The sequence below is a fragment of the Telopea speciosissima genome, chromosome 3, assembly GCF_018873765.1.
Source record: "Telopea speciosissima isolate NSW1024214 ecotype Mountain lineage chromosome 3, Tspe_v1, whole genome shotgun sequence".
Lineage (NCBI taxonomy): Eukaryota > Viridiplantae > Streptophyta > Magnoliopsida > Proteales > Proteaceae > Telopea > Telopea speciosissima.
In genome coordinates, this window is record NC_057918.1 from 7,975,397 (window position 1) to 8,002,653 (window position 27,257).

At 38.5% G+C, this 27,257-nt stretch overlaps 3 protein-coding genes across 4 annotated transcripts in view; 2 read left to right on the top strand and 1 right to left on the bottom strand.

The window, feature by feature from the left end:
* LOC122655933 overlaps window positions 1-16,576 on the top strand; it is a 36,413-nt gene extending 19,837 nt beyond the window's left edge. For both annotated transcript variants that reach the window (XM_043850324.1, XM_043850325.1), the window contains exons 19-21: window positions 1,348-1,433; window positions 2,107-2,152; window positions 16,346-16,576. In XM_043850324.1, coding sequence (XP_043706259.1) covers window positions 1,348-1,433; window positions 2,107-2,152; window positions 16,346-16,390 — 177 coding nt within the window. In that variant the 3' untranslated portion in view covers window positions 16,391-16,576. The remainder of the gene's footprint in view (window positions 1-1,347; window positions 1,434-2,106; window positions 2,153-16,345) is intronic.
* Window positions 16,577-21,113: 4,537 nt separating this feature from the next.
* On the top strand, window positions 21,114-22,792 carry LOC122654139. Its single transcript, XM_043848116.1, has 5 exons — window positions 21,114-21,167; window positions 21,805-22,020; window positions 22,152-22,194; window positions 22,288-22,379; window positions 22,694-22,792. Exons 2-5 carry the CDS (start codon window positions 21,814-21,816, stop codon window positions 22,790-22,792), a joined length of 441 nt encoding a protein of 146 aa, XP_043704051.1. The 5' UTR covers window positions 21,114-21,167; window positions 21,805-21,813.
* A 1,702-nt stretch (window positions 22,793-24,494) lies between these two features.
* LOC122657049 lies at window positions 24,495-26,903 on the bottom strand. The gene is made up of 5 exons (XM_043851801.1): window positions 26,634-26,903; window positions 26,238-26,483; window positions 26,028-26,109; window positions 24,944-25,158; window positions 24,495-24,801 (listed from the first exon to the last, which is right to left on the bottom strand). The coding sequence occupies exons 1-5, from the start codon at window positions 26,891-26,893 to the stop codon at window positions 24,681-24,683; spliced, it is 924 nt and encodes a 307-aa protein (XP_043707736.1). The 5' UTR covers window positions 26,894-26,903; the 3' UTR covers window positions 24,495-24,680.
* Window positions 26,904-27,257: the final 354 nt, after the last annotated feature.

Here is a 27,257-nt window from a genome sequence, read left to right on the forward strand (position 1 = left end):
GCCAGACATAACAGTCTGCCAGAAGTCAAAGTTGGTGGGTCTCCAAATCTGGTCAGGTATAGCAGCCCAATAGTAGATATAAGCCCCACAATGTCATGATGATCTAATGGCAGAATATGAACTAGCAATCAAAATATCCTATTCTGAAATCAATAAACCAGATTTGGAGAGATTTCCATTAATCAGCACATCAAGATGTTAGATAGACACCAAACCTTGAGCGAAGGACCCTAATAGATAGTCCTTGATTGCCCTAAAACCTTGTGAAATTCCAATGTACAGATTCCCTGTTATAGGGAAAATTGACCTGTCCAAGAGGACCAAAAAACAGGGGTGCCATCTCTTTATAGGGACAGCAAGAAAACCTTCAGAATATGCTTCATTTGTAGAAGAAAGCCAAGAGATCACTGTCACAGGTAATATGCTTCATATACTTGCTGATTTCGATGTAGATTCATTTTCCTCAGTGATCCACACTAGAGACAAAGAAAACCAACAACATTCTTGAGAGAATCCCTAGTTTTTCTTCATGTTATTACCAACTAGGGTTTCATAGAGTAGAACCACAATGGGAAAACCCTAGAGGACTTTCAAACCAGAGAATATAGGAGTAGGAACTGATAGGCAAGACTGATACCATGTGACGATATAAGAACCTGTAAATCAGTACCTACAAGGGAAAAAAGGAAGAAGGAAGGCAGAGAGAATACGATGGAGAAAAAAAGGGAACCCTATAGCCACGATAGGATTCAGAATAATCCTATCGTGGCCTAGGTCCACCTACTTATAATAACAATTGTAAAATTACAAGTAAGGGCACTCTAATGTAATTACAACTAAAGCCATCTAATAATAAAGACGTAACATAAATCCCCCACACTATACTGTTTAACACAGTGGAAAGGTTTTGAGTACCAAGCTCTGTAGGTCTATAATTTCCTTCTCTTTTTATTCAGTTAAGTATATGTTTGGAGGCTGTGTTCAATGCGATGTGTTTTGAGTACCAAGCTCTGTACCCTATTTTTCCTCATCTTTTTATTTAGTTGAGGTTCTCTTTGGATTACATAAAGGAGGGGGAAGAGCGTGAAACTTCGAGAGTCAGGATTTCTTTCGCATATATGTGGATGCAGATAGAATAAGATTGATACTTTCAGCGTGATAGATGGACTGTATGTATATAGTGTATAAGCCCACACTTGAGTTGAAATTATTGTTTTCTGTTATTTGGTCAGTTTCATTTGTTGAAATTTCTCTACTTCTGAAAGTAGGGATTTAATTGATTCTTTGGACTACATTATATGTTAATTGCGTTGCAATTAGTATGTCATACATGCCTTTCTCTTGCAGGTTACAATTCCCTTTGCACATGCGATTGAATTTTCAATACTTAGTTCTGGTGGAGCTGAACACCTTTTGCGAACAGATAACAGCCTGTAAGTGCATATTGGTCACTATACTACTTAATATAGTGCATTTAATGAAGATTCGAATTGAGATTGCTGAGACATGGATAAAGAGAAAGAAGAGAGCACTTCACACATGCAAGCTATAGAAAGACCTGTAACACTCATTTCATCCCTAAAACATTTGTTTTTTTTTTATCAGAACTTCATAGTATTTAGCCCGTCTTTTGATAATGGTCGTTGAGTTTCACTTAGTTCAAAACTTCTGAATCGGCCATGAGTTGCATATTAATCTTTCAAAATGCATGACTGTGACCGCAAGCGTTTGTCGCTAAAATACACTTTAAACCACTAGTCCTTCTAGTAAACTTTAAACTGCCTTAAAATTCGTACAAAGACCTCGAGAAACAATCTTACAAGACCTGGTGCTGGAGTCTGGGCAGGTTGCTATGTTCCTAGAATACACTACCTAAGCTGTATAATTTTCTTTGTGCCACCAGCTTGGTAGTTTTTTCGTTACAATGGCTGCAAATTTTTTTTGAATCAGCGTGTGTCTATTAAAACAGAAGGAATTTTTTAGTAACAACCGGGGAGAGATATAATTCCATTAGTTGTTTCTGTTGTAATTTGGCAGTGCAAACCGTGTTCATTGTTATATGTTGATCTATATGTAATTGTTTCTCTATTTTTATTCATTTTGCAGGTTGAGAGATACTATTGTTCTTACCATGAGATTGTTTATCATGCGGGTATAACTTCACCTTCTAAGTAACTTTCATCGGTATTTATGCATGGTACCCTGCTACTTGCTTTTGCATCTAAGCTTGCCACATACCTATGAAGTATACCTGAATAGGTTCAGTGCAAGCATCTTCAACTTTCTGCTGCAATGGCATGTCATAACTTATTCCTCTACAAGACAACCATATGTTACTTTTTTTTTTTAATATAAAAGAAGAATAAATCGTATATTACTTATTTGAAGTGAAAATTGCCATTTTTCATTATTCTTCTCAATGCTTGCTTGTCTCGCCTGATACATAGGTTCCTAAAAAATATTGATTAGTTGTCATTCTGTTTTTAGTTGTGGTATGAATGAAAATGAGGAAGATGCTGGTAAATTTCTGTTGAAGTTACGCCTGAAATTGGTTTAAGAATAGATGACATATACACTGAATTGGCGGAATGTTGCTCGCTACATTACACAGATATTGCAAAGACAGAATTTTTCTGTATTTGATACAAAATTCACGTCGAAAATAGAAGTATCTGATTTTGTCACGACAGATTTTGAAACGTACGGTAACATAGGTTGCTTGGTTTCTCAGCCTTGAAGACTCCTGCTCTGGGGGCCTTCATTTCACTTTTGTTGCAATCCAGCTGCAAGCTTCCCAATCTGTTGTTGAGTGGGAGCTTTTTACTCAATGCTTTCTGATTCTTATGCCTCAATTTTTCCCCTTGTTATGGACATGGAGTACGAGAAAAAGGAGACTTGGACCTTCTTTTCTAGCGCTGGGGATGAAGGTACCGTGAATCTCATAGAATCAGCTCTAGCAAATTGAGTGAGACAAGGCTGGTAACTTGTCGGAGATGTGATGTTGGCCTGATGTTTAATGGCTGGTTATTATCAGAAAAATGAAAACTGAAATCATGAAACAAAAATGCTGACTTGATTAGTGGAGCCCTTGGTCTGAGAATAGGGATGTAAACGGATGGTCGATAATCCAAATTCAATTATATTTGCATCCGTATCTGTTTAGATGTATCCGTATCCAGTCAGAGGGTATTTGGATCCGAATTCGGATAATCCGAAACATAATCTATCCGATTTGAATGGATATCCAAATGATCTTGAGGGTTCTGGAAGATTTGACGGGTTTTAGAGAATGAGGAAAGGAGCTATAAGACATCTGAGAGACATGGATGGAGAGCGAATCAAATCCACTGGGGTGAGGAAGGTGTCCGGGTTACATGAGTCAGGGATGTAAACAGATAATCGAAAATCCAGATTCGATTCACATCCGTATCCGGTCAGGGGATATCCGGATCTGATCATATCTGATCCGTTGACATCCCTATCTGAGATTCCAATTGTAAGGAGAGTCCATGTGGTTCTTGATTGTGGCACTGAAGCACAACCCATGTTTGACATTGCACAAGTGTGTGAAAACGGTTTTTGTCAATCTGGTTCATGAGCAAAACAAATAAAGAGGTGGTCCCTCTTTACAGCTCAACATGGGGCCACAATTTTTTTAGAAATAAATTTGAACTGTGAGCTTGTTATCTTTAGTAGTATTTACTAGTATGGAGTGGAGGATTAGGCTTTCCTGTGCTGTTTCTTTAAATGTTTGGTGGAAATTGATGTGATCTGGGGTTTCCAAAATTCTGGTTCGGATTGCTTATTGGTTCATCCAATCAATAAGACTCCAAGTTTTAAAAGTGAAAAGCGATTTGGTAAATAACCAGAAATTTAAAGGGCTACTAAGGGGATGAAGAGGAAGGAATTAGAATTGAGGGGCAAGGGCAAACTTGGAACTAAAACAAATAAGGGAAATTTATTAGATCCACTAGATAAGAACGGAAATTACAAGATAAGTAGGTTTCAAATTTGTTTTACGTCCACTATTTTCTATTTTAAAAAGATTTACTTAATCCCCAGAGTTGGTTAGTACTCATGCCACACAAGAATAAAATAAAAGCAAACTTCCAAAATTGCCCCAACCTTATTTAACTATTTTAAAAACCTTGAAATCCGATGAAAGTGCACCTTAATTGTATAGGAGTAGAAATTAAAGCTCCTATTACCCCCTAAAAAATATTGAAAACAAAGCTATAGCATCAAGTCCAAAGGGAAGTACACCTTAATTGTTGGAATAGAAAACAATAGAAACGTATTAAACCCCCACCCAACCCCCCCCCCCCACCAAAAAAAAAAAAAGAAAAGAAAAGAAAAAGAAAAAAAGAGGATGGTTCACCACTTCACCCACCATGCTAGGGTTCTCAAATCCCTCCTAGGGTTTTAGTATGTTTCAAAATACCCTCTCGATTACCTATTCGCACCCTCACGGTGAATGGGGATCCCATTCATCGTGGGTGGAAGGAAACTAGGTCAAAAAAAAAAAAAAAAAAAAACCAAAACAAAACAAAAAACAAGTGAGAGAAACAATAAAAAAACACAGGAAGAGAAAGTTGCGTAGCAATTTTGAAAGTTCACTTTTATTTAATTCTTGCGTGGCATGAGTACTAACCAACTTCGGGGATTGAGTAAATCTTTTCAAAAATGGAAAGTAGTGGATGTAATACAAATTTGAAACCTATTTGGCTATTTATCTTGTAATTTCGGTTATAATTTAGTAGACCTAAGAACTTGTCCCAACAAATAAAGGATATGAGGAATTAACATAAAGGAGAGGGGTAATGATGGAAAGAGGAATAAAAGGGGAGGAGGGAGATTTACTTTATCTGGATGAGGTTGTCTTCAACCTCATGATAGAGGTAGTGAACCAGTGGAGACTTCCCCTCATTTTGAGGTAGAACTCACTCAACCTGATCTGTTCAACCCAAGATTTCAGGCTAAGATTCCCAACTCAAACAAGGAAATCTACTTTAACAAGGAAACCAGAATAAACTCAACAAGTAAACTTTAAAAGTGCTACCTTCCTATGTATCCAACTTTCAACCAAAATAAAAAAGAAGATTACATGTTATCCCTCTAACATAGCAATAAATCCTACCCACCCTTCTTGGACCAAAAAGCAAGGTTCAAGAACTTGGTTTCGGTACAGGTTTCGCCCAGCCAAACAACTGAGTTGGGCCGAGATCTCGGCGCATTGGTGTAATTTTTTTTTTGAACTCGAAGGCTGGTTTCGGTGGGGTTTAGACCTAGTTTGGGCCTGAAACTTGGTACTCAGCCTATTTTAGGCCATTTAAACACAATGACACTATCAGATTTTGCAAAAACAAAATCCAAATAGGAGTTTCACTTCGGACCCAAGGTTGGTAGGTGACGATGTACTAATAGGCCCTATTCTACACATAATTTAGTAATTGAAAGCAATCAAATCGTACAATTAATATAAAACAACTTAAATAAACATTACAAATGTAAAAGTGTACAATACATAAATCTTAACATATTACATATATCTTTATCATAAACCACTGTCGAAAATCCTCAAAAATAAAGTTAAATGCACACTTCTCTGTCGAGTTCACCGAGACGGTCGAAATCTGGAGAGATCTCGACTATCTCGGTCGAGATATGTACATTATAAAGGTAAATTTGGTCCAAATCTCGATCGAACCAAGATCTCGTCCTAGTTGAGGTAATATTTCATTTCGCCTCAACTCTCGTCTCGCTTTTTCAAAAAGAGAGATATTACCGAGATCTCGCCTCAAATGTTACTGGAGCACTTTATAAAGAATCCCCTTTTCATTCTTCAATGAGTAGTGAGATCCCATTCCATCTGCCTTCCTTGCCCCCAGCTCTGTTGTCATAATCTATACCGTCCCTTCACAAGGGAGGATTTTCATGAGGCTCAACGAGTTGTTGAACTATGCCAAAAAGTTATGTTAGGCTGGTTCCATCTCGGCTTAGGCTTCCACTGCCAGTCCATCCACGTCAACGCCATTGCATCAATTCTCTTCTGAAAAGAATTTGACTCCATCGAGTATGGATAGGACCAAGAATACCATCTAACTCAACTCGCTGGAGTAGAAACGTTCTCATTGTCTACTTAAGATTAATGGCCGGGAGCTCGGTAGAGAGAAGAAGCTTCATCTCAAGTCCACCGTGCTTGAAGGGATACGTGTTCTTATAGCCACAATGTTGTACCTTCTTATCAAATAACTATGGTCTCCTGAGGAGGATGTGACAAAACTTCAAAGGTAGGACATCACATTGCACTGAATCAATCAACCCACCAATAGAATACGTGAGCAAGCACCTTTTATTGTTTTTTAAGTTTATATTGTTCACCCAAGCAACTTTGTAGGAGTTAGGATGTAGCTTTGTTTTCAAACTGAGCTCGCGAAAAGACGCCGTTGATACAACTACCACTGTCGATTATCATAGTGCATAGACTATCATTGCATCGTACTTTGGTCTGGAAAATATTGTTATGACGCTTATCAACCTTTTGTGTAGCCAAAAGTGGATGAAGAATGTAACAATGCTGATGCTTGAAGGAATCTGTGTTCTCACAGCCACAATGCTGTACCTTCTTATCAAATAACTATAGTCTCCCGAGAAGGATGTGACAATCCTTCAAAGGTAGGACCTCACATTGCACTGTATCGATCAACCCACCAGTAGCATACGTGAGCATACACCTTTTATTGTTTTTAAGGTTTTTTGTAAACCAAAAGTGCACGAAGAATGTAATAATGCCGATGCACTCCATCATTAGCACTGTTGTTAACTTTACAAGGTTCATGCTCACGCTCTGCCTCCAAAAGTACTCTCTCGTTCCTTCGTTGCTCTTCAGAAAAAGTAGCCATGAGTTCTTCCTTATTAGCAAAGGCAACCATGCAATTAGGACACTAGGTAAAGAAATGTCCAAACCCCTTGCACGTGAAACTTTGTATCTCAGCCCTCGGCTTCAAAGGAGGTTTGTTGGAATCATGACCGCCTAGAAGATGCCATAAATGAACCGTTAGCTTGTGGCTTGTTGAATGATTTTCTCTGGTGAGTAATGTAAGGTCAATTTACAAGTAAACTAACCCCAAATAATCACCACAAAATAGCCACACAAACCCCTTAACCATATGGCAGACTAGGTTGTTAACCAGAAATAGAGGTGTGACAGAATAGCAATATCAAACCAACTGTTGGACCTGCAACTCAGATCGAGTTTAGGTCTGGATGGGATGGAATAGCCCTCCAAATTTGGGTCTGGTCTGATGGACAGTTGGGGAGATATAGGCAGATTACAGAATTGAATGTAAGGACTGAAAATTAGAAGGTAATAAGTATTAGACAAACCAACCAGCAGAATGGTCTCTGAATCTGATCGAAGGCTACTGGAGGGATGCTCAAAATTTGGGCCAAGTCCAATGGCCAGTTGCAGAGATCTGATGTAGTGATAAAAAATCGAAACTGGCTCAGATTTAGAAGGTTATCGGAGAACTTCCTATCCGACCAGCAAGGTATCGCAGGAATCGGATCGAGTGGTGCTTTTGGTGACGTGAAAATAACCACAAAGTTGCATCAGTTGACTCTCCTTGGTTGAGGAGTTATAGCAGCAACAGAGATCCAAGAGAAACCACAACCGCAGGGCCTGTTCTGAATATTCTGATGACCAGCTACAGTAGTAGAAACTTGGATCTTCAATATAAAACGTAGAAGAGGTAACCAGGGGCTCCGATAGATCTTTGACAGGGCTATATCAACTCAGGAAATAGAGAAAATAGAAAGGAGAGAGAAGGGGAATCGATAGGATGAAATGATGGATAGAAAGATAGATAGGAGGGGCCTCTCACCCCTGGTCTCTCACCATACCTACCTATCACAGGAACCGTTTCACACAGCCAAAACCAGGAAGGTTCTCTCTCTCTCTCTCTCTCTCTCTCTCTTTTTTCTACTCAAATCATGGGGTGTTTGTTCCCCTTGTCATTAAATAAAACCAATATTGTTACAGAAATAGAAATAACCAAAATAGAAACTACGCCTTTTGAACTCCCAATCAAATTGGCAATTAAATAACTCCTTGGTAATAGAAACAAGATAAAACTAAAATAGAAACAAAGATAATCTAAGTATGTTGGCTCCATGGGGCCCACAAAGATCTTCCAAAATCTTCTCAAAGAAAAGAGATAACCATCTTAAGATCTCTCAATGCAACAGCTATTTGGGACCCACAAAATCTGTCAAATTTTCCACAGATTAACCTCCTCACAAGTCCATCTTCTTTGGCAGCATCTTCCTTATAACAGCAAGCTGTCATGGCCCCCACCAAGGATCTCTTAGAAGAGGAAATAGATTCCCATGCAAACAACATTCTAGTTTCCCAAAACAACTCCACACAAGACCGGCATGGGCCCACAATATCAATCAAGGATCTCCTCCAAATATTGCTTGTCGATGACCATGTTTGGGCTGGAATATCCTAAACACATATGCATTGTACAAGATCTCGGCGAGATCTCGTCTTTATCTCGGTTTCGTGGCCTACCGAAACAAGATGCACGGCGATATACAAAACATACCATATCTCGACCGAAATCTCACTATCTCGGCAAGATTTTGGTGCTTTTTTCGATTTCGGTTCATCTCGGTCTAACCTGGCCCAGTACTATTGTTAAAAAGACCCATTTTCTACCCAGAACTTGACCAAACTCGCGTAACTAGACATATCTCGCTTCTCTTGTTTGAAAAACTCCTCCAAACTTATGCTTTTCACTATTTTTGTTGGGAACACATAAACTGCTGGGGATTGTTGATTGAAGCTTCAAGAACAAAGGAGGAGTTGTTACACTTGTCTTTGTTTAATCTATGTCTCTTTCTAAGTTTCTTACAATTATTAACGAACCATGTATGATTATAAATAGGATGTCTAATGCATTAAATGGTTTATGGTTTGATGTTTTTTAATTCCTAATGCTTAATTAAGTTGTTTTACACATCTACTTTAATTTTGTGTTCTAAATATCCTGTGGAATAGCCTAAGGGTACCAACCTAAGTGAAAGTACCATTTTGGGTTTGAATTTGTAAAAACTCGTGTTTCCATTGTGTTTAGAAGACCTAAAAAAGGGTGGATGTAAAGTTTCAAGACCTATCTTGGTCATATGGCCACCGAAATCCACCAGTGAGTCTTGATGGAGAAAAATACACCAACTCGCCGAGATCTCGGCAGAACTCGGTTTTGTGGCTGGTCGAAACCATGGGTGAAACCAAGTCCTAAAATCTTGCACATATGCCCAAATATGGACCAGAACTGATGCAGGCCCAAACCGACATCCTAAACCAATCCAACACCTACATCAGTAGCTCGAGTTCAAGGCCATGCACAGCCCAACCAATCCAGTCCAAGGAGCAATCCGGTTCGGCATGTCTAGCAAATCCGGTTCAAGCATGTTCAGCAACTTCCTCATGTGCCAATGAATCAACCATCCTCTTGGTGCATGCCACATCATCAGTGCTATGCTGGGAAACTTCCCCAACGTAAGTTAAGCAAGTCTTGAGGAGCAAGACTTCATTATTTGGTACAAGCTTTATTCCTTGCTCCATTAAGGAAAGGTTATGGGGAATTGAAACCACATATGGCATCCACACATGGATAATATCTTGGCCATGATTTTGGCAATCCTTGTGATTGCATCTAATTGCTTTTATTTAGGTTGCTTCTAGGTTTTAGATTTTTATTACCAATGTAAGCTTAAGTTAGTTTCCTTTTATTTTAATAATATTATGTCAAGGATCCCATCAGTTAAGGGTTACCTTGATTAAGTCTATTGTCTCTACAAAATCTCAGCTGTAGGATCAATAGCAATAGGGCTTGAGATTAAGATTTTTTTATTTTTCTATAAATATGTAATTGGAGCTATGCTCAGAATGTAGTAAAAGTTGAATAAAAATTTGAGACCTTAGTCTCTAGAGCTCAAGAGAGTTTCCCCCCTGCAACTGTGAGTACTTGTTTGATTGATCAACTCCGTGACAATCCCTATTGTTCTCGATTCTCCTGATCCACAACTTCCACTAGGCTGCTCCAGGTGGTATCAGAGCTCTTGGAGGAGAACGAGAGACTGTAATGGCGCCAAGGCAACGAGGTGCTAGTACCATCCCCTTTGAGGATATCAATGCAAGAGACGAACTTTTGCTTGTTCAGCAAGAGATTGCCGAACTTCACCTCGAGAATGAACGTTTGAGTTACAACGTCCGAGTCCGAATGAGGAGACGTGTGCTGCTTACTCTTCGTCTTCAAAGAGTCGAAAATCTGTTCGAGTGAGGAGTACTTGTTCGATTGATCAACTCCGTGACAATCCCTATCGTTCTCGATTCTCTTGATCGGCAGCTTCCATTAGGCTGCTCCAGGTGGTATTAGAGCTCTTGGAGGAGAACGAGAGACTGTAATGGCGCCAAGGCAACGAGGTGCTAGTACCATCCCCGTTGAGGATATCAATGCAAGAGGCGAACTTTTGCTTGTTCAGCAAGAGATTGCCAAATTTCGCCTCGAGAATGAACGTTTGAGGAAAGCTTCACAACGTCCGAGTCCGAATGTGGAGACGTCTGCTGCTTACTCTTCGTCTTCAAATAGTCGAAAATCTGTTCGAGTGAGGAGTACTCATCGATACAAATCCCCCGATTAGACTCCACTAATATGGGATATGAGCTTCAACGACATTGGATTAGAAATTACTAGTTCGGCTTCACAAGTCAACATTGAAGGTGATCGATTCGTCACCCAGGTTGATTTGAGAGAACCTCCCAAGTTCGACGAGTACCAGGATGAGTACGACGACGAACAATTTAGATTCATAATACTTGAACCAGATTTTATTTCATAAGATGTACTTGTCATCGACGGTGTTGTTGAATTTATGTACGAAAAGTGCGAGGAAAACGATGGTAGAATTTTTGGGCATGACTGTGTCACACCACAATCAGAGTTGATCATGTGCAATAAAGAAGAGGGAACTGCCACAAACGAAGTACTTGAATTATTTATTTTGGCTAATGATTCGTTTTCAGATTCTCACATGAAGGAGGAAATGGTGACGACAAAAATCCTTGATCCCTCTTTCATGTTAACAAAGGTGAAAACAGATTTTATATTTTCAGGTTGTGAGATGGTGAATGCGATGAATAAGGTGGGTGTTGTGCGATGCTCACAACCTAGATCACATTGGGAGAACAACGTTCACACGTTTCATGATCCATTTTAGAATTGTTCCCACCATCTTGTAGATCTTTGCTGTTTCGAACTATGAACGACAACTATGAGCCAATATTGTTCATATCTAACAAGATGATCATGATTAACAAATCCGTACCCAAAGTGCAGGAGCAGATTCTTTGTGTAGCCAACAAGACGAATGGAATATACAACTTGTTTTTGTTTGATCCTGGAGGACGCCGAGTATCATTGATTGGATAAGAGTTCGTCAACCTGGAGGGTATGATGCAGGCCCAAACCCACATCCTAAACCAACCCAACACCTACATCAGTAGCTTGAGTTCAAGGCCATGCACAGCCCAACCAATCCAGTCCAGGGAGCAATCCGGTTCAGCATGTCTTGCAAATTCGGTTCAAGGCCATGCACAGCCTAAACAATCCAGTCTAGGGAGCAATCCGGTTCAGCATGTCTAGCAAATTTGGTTGAAGCATGTCCAACAACTTCCTCATGTGCCAATGAATCAACCATCCTCTTAGTGCATGCTACATCATCAATGCTATGCTGGAAACTTCCCCAATGTAAGTTAAGCAAGTCTTGAGGAGCAAGACTTCATTATTTGGCACAAGCTTTATTCCTTGCTCCATTAAGGAAAGGGAATTGAAACCACATATGACAGCCACACATGGATAATATCTTGGCCATGATTTTGGCAATCCTTGTGATTGTATCTAATTGCTATTATTTAGGTTGCTTCTAGATTTTAGATTTTTATTACCAATATAAACTTAGGTTAGTTTCCTTTTATTTTAATAGTATTGTGTCAAGGATCCCATCAGTTAAGGGTTACCTGTCTATTGTCTCTACAAAAATCTCAGCCGTAGGATCAATAGCAATAGGGCTTCAGATTAGGATTTTTTTTTTATTTTTCTATAAATATGTAATTAGAGCTATGCTCAGAAAGTAGTGAAAGTTGAATAAAAATTAAGACTTTAGTCTTTGGATCTCAAGAAGAGTATCCCACTACAACTGTTAATGCTTGTTCGATTGATCAACTTCGTGACGATTCCTATCGTTCTTGATTCTCCCGATCCGCAGCTTTCACTACCACCTGGAGCAGCCTAATGGAAGCGTGAAAGCTACGGATCGGGAGAATCAAGAACGATAGGAATCGTCACTAAGTTGATCAATCGAACAAGCACTAACAGTTGCAGGGGGATACTCTCTTGAGCTCCAGAGACTAAAGTCTTAATTTTTGTTCAACTTTCACTACTTTCTGAGCATAGCTCTAATTACATATTTATAGAAAAATAAAAAATCCTAATCTCAAGCTCTATTGCTATTGATCCTACGGCTGAGATTTGTAGATACAATAGACTTAATCAAGGTAATCCTTGACACTATTATTAAAATAAAAGGAAACTAACCTAAGCTTACATTGGTAATAAAAATTTAAAATCTAGAAGCAACCTAAATAAAAGCAATTAGATGCAATCACAAGGATTGCCAAAATCATGGCCAAGATATTATCCATGTGTGGCTGCCATATGTGGTTTCAATTCCCTTTCCTTAATGGAGCAAGGAATAAAGCTCGTGCCAAATAATGAAGTCTTGCTCCTCAAGACTTGCTTAACTTACGTTGGGGAAGTTTCCCAACATAGCACTAATGATGTGGCATGCACTAAGAGGATGGTTGATTCATTGGCACATGAGGAAGTTGCTGGACAGCCTTGAACCGAATTTGCTAGACATGCTGAACTGGATTGGTTGGGCTGTGCATGGCCTTGAACCGAATTTGCTAGCCATGCTGAACCAGATTGCTCCATGGACTGGATTGGTTTGGGCCTACATCAAGAACAGTGCCATGACCACTGTTCACGTGAACAATGATGTCTATCTTGAACTGCATCAGGGAGAATACTGCTGCTGAATGGAACTATCACCCTTGGGGAAAGTATTTGTAAGAATCTTCCAAGTGTAGTGCATTTTCAGACTCTCTTCTACTTGATATGCCACTTGTACATCATCCTCCATTGTAGGTAGTCGACTGGACGCTAGTGTATCACTGATCTGATGATGCAAGCCATTGCGGAACTGTGCCACCCATACCTCTTCATCCCACTCAAAATTAGATTAAGTAATAAAATCTAGCCACATACTCCTCAACAGTCATGTTGTCCTATCTTACCTATGCAAACTTGTGGTGCATGCACTACTTGTAATCGGTAGGTTGAAATCCCCGGTTCATGGTCTCTTGCATCTCAGCCCAAGTGGTGACTAACTCGATTCCTCGAGTATGATTTCGTTGTTGGTTTTTTATCAACTCGACTCAAGCCATACCCTTCAACTTATCTTCAACAAATAGAAGTTTACGGACCTCAGTCAACCCGTACCATCTAAAAAACTCTCTAAGCTACGAACACAGTCAAGCTATTGTTCCTGACTGCTATCCTCGTAATAATCGAGGATGTCTGACTTCACTCCTCTATTAGCTCCGTAAAGGTCATCATTTGCTCAAATCCATATGGTGGAGGTCGTGGTGGTGAAAAATGAGGGGGTAATGGTGGGGTAAAATATGATGACGGTGGTTGTGGTGGTGGGTATAGTTCAAAATCTTGCCGAGATCTCAGAAAACTCGACAAACTCGAGCTTCTCGAAACGAGTTATTATACGAAACAAAAAAAATGTAAAAACTTGAAAAACTCGACCGAGATTTTGAATATTTTGAGAATCTCAGCGAAATCTCGAATATTTCGAGAATCTCAACCTCCTCAATACTCATAGAGTCATAGTATTGTATTGTTGGGATTTGGGAGTTAAGACGTGGAAGACTAGGGTAGTAAGGTGTCTATGACTTATGTATTATTCATTGTACTTAGGTTAGGTGTCTATGTAATATGCATTGTGAACACTTCATTGTATCTTGTGGTTTGTAGTAGAAACTTTAAGTCTTAACTATTTCTTAAATAATTATTCAATATTATGTGCATAATTTACTTGTTTTACTTGCCAATTATGTCTCATATCATTCAAACAATGTGTAGAATAGGCAATATTACATTAAGGGTTTGGCCTTTATTGCCCACCAAGGGTGCAAATCCAAAACACCAAATTGGGTGTTTTTTTTCTTCCCAATTTGAACCTTTAAATACGTTTATTAAGCTTAAATCATGCTTACCTTAAAGTTTCGGAACCAACTAAGGCCATATGCCTACCGAAACATAATTCCAAAAAAAAAAAAAAAAAAAAAAAAAAAAAGAAAAAACTCTCGCCGAGATCTCGGAAAACTCAACCTGGTCGAGACCAAGTTTTAGTGGTGGGGCAACGTGAGACAGGCCATGTGGGATGGAATTGGAAGAATCCTTAGATTGAATGAGACTCTTTTCTTTATCTGAAGGCTGTCAATTTGTCAATGGAAGCTTGTAGAGACGCATCATGGACTGAAGGGAAGTGACAGTGGAGTTGAGGCTATTATCACTAGTGGCGAGTTTATCAACCTGGTCTGTGAGGCAGGTGATGTCAGCTCTGGTTTTCTCCTCGTGGGAGTTGAGCTGCTGAATAACTTCACTGTTGGCCACCATAATTTAGGGTAGGGAGGAGGAAATTGGACTCTGATTCCAAAGGATGTGATCCGAGGTTCCAAAAACCTGGTTAAGATTGCTTATGGGTGCACCCAATCAATAAGACTCCAAGTTTTAAAAGCGAATAACAATTTGGTAAATGACCAGAAATTTAAAGGACTACTGAGGGAGATGAAGCGGAAGGAATTATAATTAAAGGGCAAGGGCAAACTTGGAACTAAAACAAAGGGTATGATTTGAATTAACATAAAGGGGAGGGGTAATAATGGAAAGAAGATAAAGGGGGGGGGGGAGATTTACTTTATCTAGATGAGATTGTCTTCAACTTCACGATAGAGGTAGTGAACCAGCAGAGATTTCCCCTTGTTTCGAGTGATAAATCTCACTCAATCTAAATCTGTTCAACCTGAGATTTCAGGCTAAGAATCCCAACTCAATTAAGGAAATCTACTACTTTAACTAGGAAAAATAAACTCAAACAAAGAAACTTTAAAAGGTTACCTTCCTACGTATCCAACTTCCTACCAAAATAAAACAAAATAAATAAAAGAGAAGATTACATGTTATCCCCCCTACATAGCAATAAATCTTAATAAATCCTACCAGCCCTTTTTGGACCAAATAGTCGGGTTGAGTTGGTTTTGTCTCGCCTTAGGCTTCCACAGCGGGCCATGCCGGTCCATTCATGTCAACACCTGAATGCCACTGCATCAGAAATGTGTTAGTTTACTTTGCACCAACAGCATTTTGATCACCTGCTCTATTTCGTGTTCTCCTCATGATTCGCTTTCTTCTGCTTCTTGAGTGAAAATAAATAAATAAACAAAGGCTGTTATGGGCTTCTTATTGGGTGAATCTATTGAATGTGAATGTAAAGTTGGTGTCTTTACATATTTACCCTTAGATCTAAACTTATTGGGTGAATCTATTGTATTTGAATGTAAAGTTGGTGTCTTTACATATTTACCCATATATCTAAGGGTTGTGGGTCTGTTTTAGGCATATTGGATATATGGTGGGAAACATCCTTTCATGGATGAAAGGAAATATGATAATTCAGGGTTGAGTGGGCTTCCAGGGTCTTTTTTTCCCCTCCCTTTTTTTTTTCCCATTTTATTTTTCTGGAAAGAGGCAAATGAGGTAATATAGCATATCTGTCATCCTTTGTTCTCCTTTATCCAAAGAGTTGGGTTAATCTTACCGTGGATGAGGTCATAGCTCCTTGACATGGTTGCAGCTCTGCACTTCATTTAAAATTCTAATCTCTAACCTGTCAATTCAACAGGGTATGGATGGGTTTCTGTATAACTAGATGCTAATAATAATTAAGATGATTTTCCATTTTCATAACCTATTAGCTTGTAGACACAACCAATCAACCGACAGTCTTCTTATTTTCTTGTTGAAACTGTCCTGTCAGATATAAATATATGTTTCACTAGGCCCTTGTCATCATTCTGCATTTCCTTGTCTTTATAATGCATCAATACTCTGAGAAGCATATTTATGAACGTCAGTTCTTATTGCAGGCTGGTGAAAAAAGGAAAGGAAGGAAGAAGAAAATATTCTTTTAACAACTAGGGAGCATTTTTTCCCCCAGCTCAACTGGGGAATTGCTGTAAAGAGTGTAATTAAATGGCTGTGTACTTTTAGTATGGGTACATAGTTGTAGATTTCACATTCAATTATAATAGCAAATGATCTGTAATAATGATAAACAATTTTCCTAGAATGTATGTGATCAGGTTGTGTTCGAGTGTGATATTTTCCATGTTCTTCGATCTCTGTACTTGATGGAAATTGTTTTCTCCAAATAGGTTAGGGGGATGAAGGCGGGATTATGTCAATCCGCAAGCTTTACCAGTGGCTGATGCCAGTAAAAATTATCTGTTCTTACTATACTGTATCTTTGTGGTTTCTTAAAAGAAAGTAGAAACATATTTAACAGCAGAGTAAACTAACTTTTTCTTTGCTCTTCATAAGAATCTGGGTTTTAGAAAGAGAGATGCATGCTGGTCCTGGGAAATCAATCTCAACTTCTAGTTACAATTAGGGTTGAACCCCCCCCCCCCGCCCCCCCCCTCTTGTAGCTTTTGTTTGTATTGTATCATATTCTCTGGTAAATGGTGGTATGCATTATTTTATAAATTTCCAAAAAAAAAAAAGAAAGAATTTTTATACAATTGCTTGTACATAGATACTTTTCCCTCTGCTTCCAAACAACCCAGCAAGTGCACCAATGGAAGGATATTACAAAAAATTCTTCAGCCTTTGTAGCTGCCTGCCCTTGGCTGATAGTAAACCATAAAACATCTCTTTTGTAGCTTAGAGACGCTAAAGGTTGTCCCATGCATTTATGATCAAATGTTCTTCATAAAATGAGAACAATGTGGATTTTTTATTCAACTGGGGTTGAATATATGAGTTGGAATCGGGTTATATACTGATGTGTCTAATTATCAATTCGACTAACAAAAGATACAGTCAGTAACCTCTTCTATTTGATTCAGGGTTTTAAAACTACTGTATTTTTAGGGTTAAGGCAGATTTTGGCAAATTCCTGACCAATTCAGGTCGATCTGGATCGGAATCAGATCGAAGCCAGTACCAACCAAATTGGATCGGACTATTCTCCATTATTGATTGATACTGAAGGGCGGCATTTTGGGGGAAAACAACCTTTTTGTTTTGAATCAACTTGGTTTAAGCACCCTGCTTGTGAACCTGTGGCAATCAATGTTTGGTTTTCGTCCTCTTCACATTCTCCTTCTTCTATTTTGCATCAAAAGTTAAATGAGTGTAGGTGTGATTATATTAGGTGGAATAAGGAGGTGTTTGGCCATGTTCAATCACGTATCAAATCTCTAACTATTGATATTGATAGATTGCAACGACAGCCCCTAACTGATGCCATTAATTCTGAACTTTTATCTCTTCAACAATCTCTTGATGATGCTTTTGCAAATGAAGATGAGTTATGGAGGTAGAAGTCAAGGGTTTCCTGGTTGAAGGAGGGAGATCGAAATACAAGTTTCTTTCATGCTTCAATCTTGCAAAGAAGGAACTTCAATCGGATTCTGCATATGAAATTACCAAATGGTCAATGGACTCAATCTGACCATGAGTTATATCAGGATATTATTGGCCATTTTAGTCCGGCTTTCCATTATGAGGGTAGCGATTCTTCTTTATTGTTCTGGATTTAGTTATACCTTGTATTTCACAAGCCACAAATGATATGCTTTGTGCTATTCCCTCATTGGAAGAAATGCGTGATGCATTATTTGCTATGAGTCCCCTCAAATCACCTGGTATTGATGGCTTTCCACCAGCATTTTTTAAAAAATATTAGGATATTATTGGAGATGATCTTTATTTAGTTGTGACAAATTTCTTTGAGACGGGTGTTATGTCTTCAATGTTGAATGAAACTTTGGTTTGTCTTATGCCAAAGGTTTCACAACCAGAATCTCCTGATCAGTTCTGCCCAATAGCTTTATGTACTATTGTACGCAAGGTTGTCACAAAGATTATTGCATCAAGGTTGAAGACTATTTTGGCTGATATTGTATCTCCATTTCAATCAGCCTTTATTCCTTATAGGGCAATCTCTACCAATGTTTTGATTGCTCATGAGTTTTTCAACTATATCAATAAAATGAAGAAAGTAAAGAAAAAATTAGTGGCATCAAAGCTTGATATGAAGAAGACATATGATAGATTGGAGTGACCATTTATTAAAAATATGCTTCTAAAGATGGGTTTTGCAACACATTGGGTGAAAATGATTATGGCTTGCGTATCATCTGTTTCCTACCAGATTCTTATTGATGGAGCATCGAGGGGTACTGTAATTCTTTCACGGGGAATTCGGCAAGGAGACCATTTATCACTGGCATTATTTATTATATGTTCTCATGTCTTGAGTTGTTTACTCCAGAAGGCTGAATTTGATGGTGAAATTAAAGGAATCAAAGTATGTAATCGTGCTCCGCCAATTACACATCTCTTGTTTGTTGATGATAGTCCACTATTTACTGAAAGCAAGTTGCATGAATTATATTTCCTAAAGGCATGTCTATCTACTTATTGTAAGGCATCTGGCCAAGAAATTAGTTTGAAGAAGTCTTGTATGACTTTTTCACCAAATACTCATCCTAGAATCAAAAGATGGTTCTCAAGAATTATAAAGATTCCATATGATTCTGGCCCTAAGAAGTATTTGGGATTTCCTATTGATTTTGGTGTTTCTAAGACTACCTTATTCCAAGATCTCTCCTCTAGGGTGCGTTAAAAGGTCCAAAGTTAGAAGGCTAAGCTTCTTACACATGCTGGAAAGAAAGTCTTATTGAAGTCTGTGGTGTTTTCTATGTCAAACTATGCATGTATGCATTTTAAACTTCCAGCTTCATACCATAAAACATTGCGGCAAATGGCATCCAATTTTTTTATGGGATGATACTGATGGACGGCCTAAATTACATTGGATATCTTGGGAGCGACTATGTTTATCAAAGGAGAATGGTGGTTGGGGTTTTCGTGACCCTACACTTCACAATAGTGCTTTACTATCAAAGACTGCATGGCACTTATGGTCTGATCCCAATAGTCTTTTGTTTCATTTTTTAAAAGCTATTTACTTTCCTCATATTGATTTTTTGAGGGCCTCAACTGGTCATCGTCCTAGTTGGGGATGAAGAAGTTTCGGAGGGGAAGTGGGTCTTGTGTGCTGGTCTATATTGGAGGGTTGGTGATGGTGCCACTATTGATATTTGGCATGATGCTTCGGTGCCAACATTGAAGGATTACAAAGTCTCTACAACTCCAACAGATTTATCATGGCCTTTGAAGGTTTTTGATCTTATTGATCAAACTAATAGAACTTGGCGCTATGATCTGTTGCAAACCTATTTTAATGATGTTGAAATTTGTATGATCATGCAGATTAATCTATCGATCTTTCCTCATACGGACAGATTGGAATGGATGGGGAGTTAGAATGGTGTTTTTTGGGCACGAAGTGCCTATCATCTCCTCTCTAATAAGGAGTGTGAGAATCATTTATTGGGTGCAACTTCTTCCAGATTACATTCTTGGAGTTAGATAGACTCAAGTGTTTGGAAAATCATTTGGAGTTGTAGAACCATGCCTAAGATACAACGGTTTTTATGGAGGGCTTGTGCCTTTGGCCTAGCAACTGGAGATGCTCTTGCAAGACGTAATGTAAATGATGATCCACTGTGTGGTCGATGTGGTGATCGAGAAACTATCTCACATATTCTCTTGGGTTGTCCTTACGCCAGAGTGGTATGATTTGGATGTCCTCTAGGTTCTGTCTCGCCAACCGTTTGTCATCTTTCGATTTCTGATTGGATTTTAGGTTGAAAATCTTTTTCCACAATGGGGAAAAAGGAGTGCAGATCATTGATAACCCTTTCTAGTTTTGTTTGCTGGTTTTTATGGTTATCAAGAATTGATATGGTATTTAGGCGAAAGGTTTGGCATCCCAATGAAGTTATTGTTGCTGCAATGAAGGCGTTCCGTTCAAACTGCTGCTGGTTCATCTAATACTACACCGACACATCTAATGTCACACCAATGGATAGCGCCCCATATTGATTATGTTAAATGTAACTGTGATGCTAATTTATCCTCAGTTACAAACAAATCTAGAATTGGATATATTTGCAAAGATCACTGTGGTATGCTTTTATTTGCCTTCTGAAGTCCAATATCCTTTTCAGATGTGTTGATTGGTGAGGCTATTGCAGTTCAGATGATGATGTTGGAAATGATCTCAAATGATTACACTCATGTCATGGTTGAGACAAATAATCTGAATCTGATTACATATGTTACAAGTGGTTGTGGAACTTCTCCCTTACACATTCGGGTAATTGTTGAAGATCTCATACATTTATCTTCTTTCTTTGTATCTTGTAGCTTTACTTGTATTCTATAGGAGATTAACAATGTGGCTGACATTGTCGTTATCATGCACGACTGATTGACCCATTTCCACTCCATGGTTGCGTGAGATGTATTCATTCTCATTTACCCAAAAACAACAAAAAAGAGTTTGTCAAAGACGTAGCATATACGGCCGGCCTCTAAAATTTTGAAATCACGATGAGAAGGAAATATCCTGTTTGTTTCCATGTAAAAAGGTGGAAAAATTCTCTAGCCTTCCGAACAGACGCGTTGTCCCAGTCTTCACTCTCAACGACGGAAGAAATAACTTTCCGACTCAGCCTGCCAACCCTCTCCCTCATCTCCTTCTCTCTCTCTCTCTCCTCTCTCTCTCTCTCTCAGTCACAGAGTTTCTGGTACAGAGGTAAGAATTGTTTACAGGTAAGAAACTGCTTTGGTGGGGGAGGGGGGGGGGTTCTACTTGCTGGGTTATTTTAGGTTCGTTCTATCCTTGTTTTGAAAAGGCTACCTTGAATTCTCCATTACCGAAATTCCCAAGTTTATATCATTCAAGATGAGATTCTTAACGCAACTGATATGACTATTGACATTCATCACTTTTAACTATAATGAATTCATGCTTTTTACTTTAGCCAAAAAAAGAATTCATGCTTTTTAGGATTCCCAATAATCAAATTATGGTCTGTCTCTTTATTGAAACAATTTACTAGTTTGATTTCCATTTTTCCGGCCTTTGAATAAAATCGATGTAGGAAAAGAATTGTGGGATTTATTAATGGTTACGAAAATCCATAGTTTACCTTTTGAGTTCTTAGTCATTAGTAACTGCAAGTTGTACATACATTTGCTTACAATTGAAAAAAAAAATTAGCTTTTGAGTATCGGTTGTGGGTTTTTGATTTCCTGCTCGCCATGTTCTATCTATATAAAGGTTCTCTTTTGGGAATTTTAAGAAGGTATAAGATGTGTTTGAAACATATATTTGATGTTGGCCGGGTACCAATCCTTCGAAAAAATTATGTTTAATGACTTCTTGATTGTTCCAAACAATTTGCAGCTTTAAACCATGGCTCCAGGTTATAGAAACTCCGGTGAAACAGCTCCTGCGGGTCAAGATCCAAGGCCCTTATTTTCTTCTCCTCTTCCATCAGCTAGAGGAGATGATCCTTTACCAGCTATCGAAGGCCTCCAAGTTTCAGGGGAAGCTTTTCCAGGCCAACTACTGCATGCATGCGGATACTCTACTAATGGAACCACCGTTTGTACCTTTGAGGTAAACTCAATTCATCAGAATCTCTCTCAACATTGAAGGACATGAAGTTGCTTTCAAATGCCAATTTCAGATACCATTTCCATTATGAATCTTATAATGTTTTCTATTCTATTATGTTTTACAATGTGCAGTGGATACGTTATTCAGAAGATGGATCCGCAAACTACATAGAAGGTGCCCTTAACTCCCTCCTCACATTTCCTAATTTTTGAAAATCCTATTTTAGTTATTATTCTGAGAAGTTGGGTCATGAAAATCCTTCTGCAGGAGCAAAGGAATCCACCTATTTAGTTACTGCTCATGATGTGGACTCATACCTCGCAGTTGAAGTCCAACCTAAGGATAACAGGGATCGCAAGGTACTTAACATGATCACTGACTCATAGTACTAACAATGCTGGATTAAATTTCTGTTTGAATTCATTTTATTTGAAGGCTGCAACTTTATAGAGATAACTTAAACGTCAAAAACTCAGTGTTTGTTTGGGTTAAGAGTATGTAATCTGGATTATGGTCCGATATTAGCTCTATAAATTAGTCATTACATGCTTAATTCATGTGAATCTGGGGTTTTCTTTCTTCTCTCTTTCTGATCATTTAAAGTTGGCCATAGGATTTTGTGTCTTTGCCTTCTTTTTGATCTTGGTGTAACCTATTAAATCTGTGACCTCAGGGTGAAACAGTTAGGGCCTTCGCCAATGAACAGAGGAAGATCACTTATGGTGAGCCAACTAATTTGACCGAATTAGTACAGGGCCAGGAGCTTCAATGAAGTATGAACAGAGGAAGATCACTTCTGGTGAGCCAACTAATTTGACCCAAGTGGTGCATCAAAAGAGGATGCTTATTTACTTGAATCTGCAGTACTTATGTTGTATGGATTTTCTTTAATTGATTGTGCATTGTATGTACTTCTGGTTGCATAGAAGCCATTCTATTTTCTGCAAAAAAATGCCAAATGGATTCATATACCTTCCATGTTTTTGAACTTTGAACAATCTGTAAGAAGCTATAATTTTTCTGAATTTCAAGAGGAGCATGATATAATTGAAACGATTCTGGAGTTTGAAAAAAGAGCATTCTAGTAAAGTGTTTGGTCATATAAAGGGTTTCTCTGACTTGTACTTTGAAATATATTTTAGAAACAATAGAAATCTTCTAACTTGGGAAACAGCCTCTCCACGAAGTGGGGGTAAGGCTGTGTACATTATGACCCTTCCCCAGACCCCGCAGGGACAGAAGCCTCGTGCACTGGGTACGCCCTTTTTAGTAATTTTCTAACTGTGATTAGGTTGTCCTGTTATAATATAATTTTCAATACTTTTTTTTTTTTTCATGATCACTTCAGATTTTAAAATGGCTTAACTGTCTTCTTTTTCTCCTTTATGGAGCATATTGGAACACATATGAAAATGCCTTTCTAATGTAGCTCTATATTTTCATTTCGTAGGTTAAAAGGCGGTGAGCATACTAGATGTCATCCATACCAAAAATGAGAAAAATAATTGTTCTATTCCAAGGACACATGATTTCATAGACAATTTGAATATTGTATGAAATGTGGTGTTAATGTATTCTGCGTAAGTGTGATGTTTACTAGAGATCAATATATTTCCTGCTGTAGTTTTTGTTTGGTTCCTTTAATTTGGATCTCCTGGGAGAAGATATTAAAACAGTACATGTGGATGATTTCTGTCTCACATATATTGTAGATAAAAAGCAATCAGCACAATTTTTATCATTACTTAAGGCCTTATTGTATTTTCCAGCATGTTCATTCTATTGCTTGCTCTTTTGTGGTGTTTCTTTTGAATCCTCTGATTCATATATCAAAAATAGACCTGTGTTTCCATATCCATCAGCATACTAAGCACCTTCGGTAGCAACAGCTTACAATTGAATATCTTTCTGAAGTTGCAAACATTCAGTTTGAAGCTTGAAAGATTTTTAGTTTGTCAGATGTTGGTAGAAAGAATGTATTATATATTGAATTAGGTAAAATCGGAACTACGTCCCAATGAGTACATCAATATGTAAGGTGTTCAAGACTTCAGAGTTGGTAAACCATTTATTTAAGCATTTTCAGGCTCTTCTGAGAGTTGGAAGCACTTTTTGAAGTTATTTGGAATGATATATAGAGTGAATTCGGTTCAGAGGGCTTGGGAGAGTGGGGAGCTTCTTTGGAGATGCACTTTATATCAATCTTTTTGGTTCTTTGGATAGGAATCAAGAGGGAGATAATTTCCAGAGATAAACTCTATAGCAAGCAGTATTAGACATGCATGACCAAGATAATGTTTGATGCATTTGGTATCAGAAGAAGAAAACTCCATCAACCGAAAATAAGGGATAGGTTCTTGGTAACTTTCATGCTGTTCTCCTTTGTACAAGCCTCTTGTACTCTTTCTTTTTTTTACTCACAAAATCCATATTTTACAATCAAATTGGATAAAGGTGTTTGTAAAAGATGACTGTAACCATGATGAGAAGTAATTATAATAGCTAATAAAATATACATGAACAAAATCAAATCAGATGAAGGTGTATCAGATAAGTGTGTACCAAGGATCATCCCAAAGGCAGTGAGCTAGCTGTACAGTGGATAAAGACTTCTCCAAATCTGAAATTTAGCATGTGTACAATTAAATGAAGAGATGTTTTTAGTTACAGTTTGGGGGTTTTGAACACTTATATACAGCAGAGGCTGGTTGCTTGTAAGTAGGTATGCTCATGGCATCAACAAATCTAACTTCACCAGGTCCAAAGGACAGATCTCTATGCCTGCAAAACAGCAAAAATGACAAACCATCATAAAATTACTCTATCGTTACCGGACTGGCAACTACAATAACAGTGAAGTATTCAAGAAATCATTATGCCATTTTAGGTTAGAATAGTAGTAGTTATATATCAATAGTTTTACCTGCGAAGATCAAGTCCAACTAATCCAGCTTGCAAGACGGTCAAGTTGTCGGAATCTGGTGAAACAATAATCACTGTATCCCCAGAATATTGGGTTTCCAGAATAGACATGAGCTGTGTTACTCGAACAAACACATCAGAGATACTTTCATTTGGAGTCCCATCATCAATAGGAGGTGGCTTGATGCTTGGTGAAATACCATCTAATGTGTACACCTGAGGAATTATGCCCAAAAAAGGGGGGAAAAATCATATATTGATAACTTCAAAATATGCTTGAAAACATACAACTAGGTCCTCATACATGTGATTTGGACATGAATGTTTTTACATGCCCCCCTCCTCCGGCATAAGGACAATAATGCATACAAGAAATTTCTAACTTCATGCTTCTAATGGTTTTATACTTGAATCCTGTACTTGTTTTGCATCAGTTTTATATATCTATCTAACATCACACTGGTCAACTTCAAGTCTAAAAAACAGCAGAGTAAGTAGCTGAAATTGGGGTTGGGGGGGGATGCCAATTCTTTTTGGTAAATTTGAGAAAATTTGTGCTGGATTTTGAGCGATCTCCTCACTTATTTAGGACTGGAATCGGTCCGATGAGATTGGATTGGTAGTCTTTTGCAGGGTATAACAGTATATACCCTGGATTGTTCTTTGATAGAGTATGTCTGAGATCCCGACCCTTATGTAAAACATTATACACAGCAACACTAGCAGCTCTCTGAAGAAGTATATTGGGAACTGCATGAAGAACCCCCCTCCCCCATCACAAGATAGGCTGATCAGGGCTAGGGCTTTTCACCTATCCAATTAATTGAATTTGACAGATAGAATTCTGTGACTTTGAAAGAATTCCAAGAATTCCAATAATTGAACTTATGTTGCGATTTGCAATTTGGCTACTCTAGTTTGGGTTTCTATCACCATCTTTACTTTCATTACTTGCAGTGGATGAACCAGCCCTTTCACTTTGAAATTTCAAAAAAGCTTCCCTCTTCAATAAAACTAAGAACACTTTGCCTCAGAAGAGTGATAATAGAACATACAACCAGATGGTCAATAGCTATCTTACTTACCTCTGCAAGGGCATTCAGTTTCTTTCCTTCGTAAGCTCCCAAGCCACGAGCATCCAAGAAACTGTACTCTGGAACAATATTACTTCCATTCCTCCCCCCCCGGCCAAACCCCCCAATCAGACAAGAAAATTAAGGAGGGGAAAAAGTTGAAAACTTATAATGCTGATCAACAATCAATTATACAGAATCGTACATGTAGTTCAAGCTTACCTGTGATTAATCCCATTGACGGAGGCAATGATCTCAGCAGCCTGGTAAGCTCTCTGAGTGATGGAAGGCCAAATCCAGCAACTTCCTTCGCAGGCCCTCATCTCTTTCAGCTCCAAAGCGGCCCTAATCATCTGCTTCTTCCCAACTTCTGAGAGACCGCTATCCATAGACGTCTTTGCAACTGGGTTCGTATTAATTATCCCAAGATTCTCAAATTCTGACTCGCCAGCCCGAACCAGATAGTACCTTTTTTTTTTTTTCAGAATCAGAGATGAATAAATTCATGTGAATTAATTAGCCAAAAGATATAACTCCCCTAATTTGAAGTTACTTGCAGAGATTGGGTCTGATCGATGGATTGATAGAGGAAAGAGTCTAGAGAGTGTCTTAGATTACCGATTGTTGAGGCGAACTGGGGGCATTTGGAAAAGGCCTTGGGCATCTGCGACCGGTGGAGATTCGAGCAGAGAACTGGCGAGGAAGAAAGGAGTGGTGGAGAAGGCGAGGGAGATCAGCAGAGAACGACGGTCGATGGGTTTTAGTTTCTTTAAAAGAGAATGGTTTTTTAAGTTTCTAGAATTTGGAAGAGTAGTAGTAGTATTGGGTGACGGAAATGGAGGGATTGCAGTGGACGTTGAGGTGCTTAGCACATTCATACTTCTTTGAATTAACAAACTTTCTTCGCTCCATGGTTCTTAATCCAGAAGATCTTAAAATGATTGGATAGGACTGTGAGATTTTAAGAAGGGTATTTCGGACTTATACGATAATAAAAAAATAAAAAAACAAAAAGGGAAAATTACATCTGTCTCTTGTACTTTGCCCTAATTACACATTCCTCCATTCAACTTTGCCCAATTACAAGGTTGAATTGAGCTCAGCCCAAGGCTTCAACCTTAGCCCGACCCAACCCTGACCCCGGGCCTGAAAATTTCAACTGTAATCTGCCCTCAAGGTTGAAAATTCCAGTTCAGGCTGTGTTCGCGCTCAGGGCAGGCCAAGGTGGGCTTGCACCGACAA